We start from the raw sequence: 6829 nt of genomic DNA on the forward strand, positions 1-6829 counted from the left end.
GTTTATCCTTTTCCTGGCTTCTTGGGGGTTCGGGAGGGGTGAGGTGGACAACAGTCTTGGTTGTTTGCAGAGTTAGTATCCTTTGGTGACCAGTTTGGATAATGTAGGCGAAGGGTATATACTTCAGAGTAACTGACAAGGTTGGAGGCTCAGCATGCCTGAGGCACTGCCAAATGCCTTACCTGATTTGTAATTGAGATAGTACACTCAGCTAATTAAACTCTCTTGCTGGTTAATTAACATAGTGGCATGCTGTCCTTTTGTAGGCTGTAAGGCAGCATTCCAGCCCCATAACCAAAGGGCCCTACATGGGGCCAATATCACAGATAAAATTTTAATGATAGCACAATATTCAATAAAAGTCCTGATCTCAAATCTTTTGTCAATTCATCAAATTCCCAGTCTAGTGAAGCTTATACTCTGAGGCCCCAGGCTGTGACTCTATACACATAAACATCTTCTTTATTTCCTTCCCATGATCTTCAGTTAAGTGCCATTTGGAGATTTAGATCTCCTCTGGGAAGCAATTAAGTTTTTTTCCTTTTAATTTTGCTATGTCAGATAACCTGTATGGCAATAATGTTGCTTATCTGTGCTCTCTGATGTGCAACATCATTTGACAAAGACATGTAAGTCCAGATGCCATAAATTTTCTGTTTTTGATAATTATGAACAATATTTCATATTATTGTAGACTGCATGTTGTAATCTAGCCTACACAGGTGTCAACTTGAGTCTTTTGCACAGAGGTTTTCTGTTTGGTGGTATAAAAAGCTTTTACTCACATACACCAGAGATCATGAGTAGAACACTAGAATGTCAATAGCTTGAATATAGGACAATTTCTTGGACAACTCTAATATTAAATTTCTTCATTGAACAATTAATGTAATGAAACATTGCCTTTCTGCAGGCTTTAAGGAAGACAGTATAAAAGACAATATTTATTACTACAACCTCCAGGGTTTTTTGGTATACCCACAAAGTAATACCCATGAAGGTCATGGGTATCACACACTTAATATATGCAAGAGACTATTCTACTATATGTTACTAATATACTTCAATATAATGTAATTTTTGTTGTTAGGTGGTTTTTTCAGTAATATCTGACTTCCTGTGACCTCATTTGAGGTTTTCTTGGCAGAGATAGTAGAGTGATTTCACATTTCCTTCTCCTGCTCATTTTACAGATGAGAAACTGAGGCAAACAAGTGTTAAGTGATTTGCCTGGGTCACAAAACTAGCAAGTGTCTGAAGCCAGATTTGAATTCAGGAAGATAAATCTTCCTGACTCCAGGTTCAGTACTTCTATCCACTGTGCAAGCTGGGTGATATGATATGATAGAACTATATTTCACCAGAACTAAGCCAGAAAGTTCAGAAAGGTAGTACTCAGGCTAGAAATTCTTCAATAAAAGTTTCAGAGATGATCTATAAGTTTGTTATCTGAGGATCAGCTTAGATAAATTCAAAGTAGGTCACCATTAGAGAACTGGACACCACTTATAGTATTTACTCTATAGCAATTCGTAAAATGTTATAGAGAAAGTTGTAAACTACTTAAGTGGAAAGAATACACATTGGATTGAAATCAAAGATCATTCAGTATCTATAGAGAAATAATTTTCATTACATTTATTTAGGTAGTTTGTTCAGTCAATGCTCTAAGATTAAACATTTAGGTTACTTCCATTTTTCCGAATTACAAAGAAAATAACTACAAATGTCTTTATGATATTTTTCGTCCTTTATAAATTATGTTTGGGCTGTATTCATAGTATTGAGATTTGGAGTCAATTTACAAACTCTTGTTGCATCCTCTCTAATCCCCAGGTTGCCCTCCAGAAAGACTGCATCCATTTGCAAATCATCAGCAATATGAGTGTATGGTTTCTTCACCATGCCACCATGAGTTTTGTAATTTCATTTTCCCCTCCAATTTGATGGATTAAGGTGGCACTGCAAAACTTCTTTCATGATCACTTCTTTGTTTATTATTGAGGTTCACTGCTTTTCAAATGTTCCTTAAAATTTGTGTTTCTTTGAAAGTCACCTATTAATATCCTTTGATTATTAGTGGATATGCCCTTAAAATCTTTTATTAATTCCTGTAAATTGGGGATATTTCTCATGTTTCATATATTTCACATGTATTCTTTAAGCAAATTTCCCCCAATGTGTTATTTTCTTTTTTATTCTGGTTGTATTTTTTATTGTGGTGTAATTTTGAAAATTTTGTAAAATCACATATACTTGACTCCAGTAATGTCTTCTTTGTGCGATAAGAATTGATCTTCCCATCAAAAGCATGTCATATTTAGCCACAATAATTCTTTAGATGAAAGTACATTAATTGTTTTAGTGTTCTTGTGATAAAACACTAGCTAGTAACCTGATTCTTCTTTTTTTAATCTGGACTTTCTCATCAGAGCAACCTTTGTGTCCCAATTATTATGAGGTCATTCATGCCACCTGCCACAAGAATTTTCCTGAGGGGGCTCCCTGCTTACTAGACTGCCTCTGATATAAGCCTGTTCTGTTTAAATTTCTTTGAAGACGATTATAAATATTCTGTTTAACCTAGAAAAGATGCCTCCTTGGGGGTTAGTCACATTAATAGAATTTGTGAACTGGTGGGGAGGAAAGAAACTCAGATCAGCCCCCTGGGCCACGATATCCACTTTCTAAACTTCCCAACAATTGTCACCTTTGAGTACCTAAGGTGTGGTGTCCACTGATAATGAAAATGGGTAAAGAAAGGCTCTGGACGCCAAATACCTTGGGGAACCATTACGTGTTCCAAAGCCCTCCCTTCTAAAAGTAATAATAGGCCAACCTTGTGGCCTGGTGGTAATTTGATCTTTGCATGCTAATGCATATTTTTACATTAAAACAAACCAGCCTATTACCACAGACGTAGTGACTCTATGTTTTATTGCTACACAAAGACTAGGGCACACATTAATTTCTATTCTTTTAGCTTCCGGCCTTGTGAATTAAGAGAGCTCAGAAAAGTACCTAAATCCACAATGCATTCACTCTCCTTCCTCTCTCCTTTCTGCCGGCCCATCCTTCTACATCCCCACGAGCCAAGATGAGCTGGAAGGCGGAGTCAGAGGGGAAAGGAGACTGGAAAGGTTGTAGGGGAGCTTAGACCTGAAAGGAGGAGAAGGCGGGGTCGGGAAAGGAGGAGGGGGAGGTTTCTCTTTCTCTATGGAAACCAGAGCAGCAACAAGCCTGAGCCTGTAGCAGGATGCAGGCGAAGGTAGCAGCGGCGTCGGCGTCCTCTGAGGCTGAGAATGGAGATGGCGAGGAAGGGCCAGACCCTAGGCTTCAGCTGCTGGGCAACTACGTGACTCGATGCCTGCGGCCGGCGGCAGGTGCCTGGAAGCGCTGCGCGGGCACTGCCGAATCAGAGCACTTGCTTCAGGCCTTCCTGGAGGGCAACTGCCCCCAGGAACCAATGCTGGTGGTGCGGCCAGGGGGTGGAAGGCTGCACCTGAGCTCGGGGCCTGGCGCCTACCAGCCCCGAGTCAAAACACTGTTCTTCCTGCGCGGGTTCCCCGGTCCCCCGGGGCCCTCGGGCCCCAGAGGCTCAGTGTACTGCGGGGAGCTGGCCCCGGCACCGTTGGAGCATCTGACTTCGCTAGTGGCTGAGGTGAGGGCACTCTACTATCAGGCAGAGCCCTAGAGGGCCATGTGGGAAGGGAATCTCTGTATGATCTGGACCCGGAGGGTGGAAGGCGTGGTCTTAATGGGGCCGAAGAAGCTTGGCTAGAAGCCTGTGGATTATAAATTATAGGTTTCCATAGAATTCGACTTTTAGGGATAATTTGATCCTGGAGAGAAAAGGTAGAAATAGTGAATAGAAGCTGCGAAGAGGAAACAATAGGCTTTAAAGGGAAAACTCTGCATTTGAGTGGGGGTGGGTATGGGGAAGTTGCTCTTCCACGGGAGCACTTTATAAAGTAGGGCTGTAATAGTCAATTAAGGTGCAAACTCTGTGTAAGCCACCAGAGGGTGCCCTGAGCTCCAGCTGCTCCAGCTCCCTCCCGTTCTAAGTTTCTTTTCAGGCTTTTTGTGCAAGTGTGGATGGGAGCTGCTTTTTTCTTTTCTAGTCCAGTCCCATCCCATTCTGGTCTATTCTAAGTGCCGTGAAACTTTGTGACAGTATTTATAATGCACATTGCCCGTGTTTGCTCTGTCCCACTGAGTTTTAAATCACCTTCCCAACTTTGTGTGACTGTCTTTTTTCTTGCACATTCAGAATTATCCAAAGATTTAGAATCCAGATTAAAATGAAATGAGACATTTGTGGATCATAAGATGCAATTTGTAAAAAATCTGCACTTGTGACAAAATTTTTAAAAGATATAATTCATAATTAACTTAAAATAAAGTTCTACTCCCCTCTCTTCCACCTGACCATTCACTAAAGCAATTTGCTAAAACCTGAAGAGCACCAATTCTCTGTGATCTGGACTTTATATATCTCAGAAGAAAAGGAAGACAAACCAAAAATCCAAGCCCCAATCTCTGGGACCAACCAAATTCCATCCAGGCTGCCTTGTCCCCTTCAAGGGAAATCAGCTCAGGTGTTCCTGCTACCACAGAGACAATCCCGTTTTTCTCCAGAATTATCTGGAAGATTGGGTAAATTTGTGAAGTGTTTTGGCCATCAAAACATTGTTATTCAATTTCATGCTTTTATTGGGGGGCAGAGAATCAGTATCCTGTCCTCTTCATTGACACTACTCTTTTCCACAGAAGCGATATTGTCCTAATCACCTAAACATTCACATAAAGCATATCCATTGGCTTCCTAAAATATATCACAAATATTAGGTTAATGAAATAAAGTTCCCTGAGCAAGCCTACAAGTTTTATATGTATAATAACTCAGAAGCCAATAGATACTTTTAATAAACCTCTCTACAGCCTTTCTAACTAGCATATTCTTTGACTGTATATACATATACTATGTATATACATATACATATGTGTGTATATGTGTGTACATTTATATAGTGTCCCAGAAGTCTTAATGCAGTTTAAAGCCAATAATTCAGCCCCTTTAAATTGTTGCAGGCACATTCCCTCATGCCTTAAAGGAAGCATAAAGACATTATATAAATGTATAAGTATTATGTTCATAAATATATATGTATATCTACATGAATTCTCTAAATGTATAGATATGTACTTGCAAGTGTTTTGACTAGATAGTTCTATAACCTGTTCCACCCCTCTTCAGAGGATATTTCAATATCTGCCTTACGGGGAACAGAAGGGCCATGAATGATAGAAATCAGATTATATTTATCTCTGTTATTCTCCTTCCACCCATTATTTCTGGTCTGGTATCACCATAGATTCAGAACAAATTATGGTTTCCTTGTTGCTTAAAAAAGTAATTATTTATTTTTAGTTTGCAACATTCAGTACCACAAGCTTTTGAGTTTTAAATTTTCTTGCCCTCCCTAAGATGGCATGCAGTCTGATATAGGTTCTACATATATACTCATATTAAACATATTTTCACATTAGTCATGTTGTAAAGAAGAATTATAACCAATGGAATGAGCCACTCTTTTTGCTTTTAAAAAGAAAAAATAGCCCTTAGCTTATACTAGTCAGTGTAACTTCTTTCTGCCAAACACTGATTTAAAAAAAACAAACATCATAAACAATGAATCATATGTTAACTGGTTTATTTAATCGAACAGAAATAGAAAATGGTCTAGAGATCAGAATATTCCAGAAAAGACTCAAAAATTAGTAAGCTCTTTAGCTGGGAATAAAATGAAATCTCATAACTGGCCATGTAACCTTGAGCAAGTTACAAGTTACTTAATTCCGATTGCTTTAAAAAAAAAAAAAAGATGAAATCTCATCCCAGACAAAAAGAGAGGTCCTGATCTCAGCCAAAAAAAAGTTTCTGAAGTCTCTGGGGAGGCAAACTAGAGGTCAGAGACCTCCTGAGGAGCTTCTTTTACATGCCTACAGATTCTAAAGTCTTTCTTTCAATGTTATCTCTCACAAAGAGATTTTTAAACTAAATGTTTCTCTTCTATGTGGCATTGTACCCATTATATCCCTTACACAGGTATGAAGCATCATCTTTCTGGTAATCCAGTCACGTCCCCTTGCACATGCAGTTACATAAGCAGCCCCCTGCTTCCCCAAAAGCAACTTCTTTAAACCCAACACTATATAGACATCATGTTTTCTTTTAATGTTATTGTTAGCTTATCTTCTTCCAGATTGTCCTTCACTTCTGTGTATTTGCCTTCACCATCTTTCCTTTTGTTCCTTTAGTGAAACTTGGCTCCATGGATTCAAGTTTTTTTTTTCTCTTCTGCACATTATTTCTACTATGTAGGTCATCAATTTTGATATTAAAATTTTGAGTTCTCATTTCAGCTCTGGCAAGCTGGTCACGCACCCCAGGGCCTCCACCCTAGACTGCAATCCAGATCCAAGCAGGTTAAAGCAAGAGCGATTACCCCCAGACTGGTTGCTTGGTCCCCCTACACTCTGCAGGCCAGGAGCTGAAGCTGCCACGTGGTGCCTGTGCCAGGTGTCTCAGCGGCTTCTCGCCCTGGGGGCAAAAGTTGACGCACTTCCAACTACGGGTCCCAAAGTCCACACTGCACTGACTTCTCACTTTGTCCTTAGCATCTATGTGTTGATAAATATGGAAATGGCCACAGCTGCTGCTGATCTGGAGTCCCTCCGGCCAGCGGCTGGTCAGGCCCACCCTGGGGCTAAAACCTCCAGCTCACATGGGCCTGGGCTCAGCTCCCAGAGCACTGCACTGGGCAAT

General features: G+C 40.1%; 1 protein-coding gene across 1 annotated transcript in view; it reads left to right on the top strand.

The window, feature by feature from the left end:
- Positions 1–3248: 3248 nt before the first annotated feature.
- DNAH9 (dynein axonemal heavy chain 9) overlaps positions 3249–6829 on the top strand; it is a 531344-nt gene continuing 527763 nt past the window's right edge. The window contains exon 1 of the mRNA XM_069076799.1: positions 3249–3661. Within this exon, the coding sequence (XP_068932900.1) occupies positions 3257–3661 (405 nt within the window). The 5' untranslated portion in view covers positions 3249–3256. The remainder of the gene's footprint in view (positions 3662–6829) is intronic.

The sequence above is a fragment of the Petaurus breviceps genome, unplaced genomic scaffold (genome assembly GCF_028583685.1).
Source record: "Petaurus breviceps papuanus isolate PSGF00001 unplaced genomic scaffold, PetGlider_PUasm1.0 90925, whole genome shotgun sequence".
Lineage (NCBI taxonomy): Eukaryota > Metazoa > Chordata > Mammalia > Diprotodontia > Petauridae > Petaurus > Petaurus breviceps.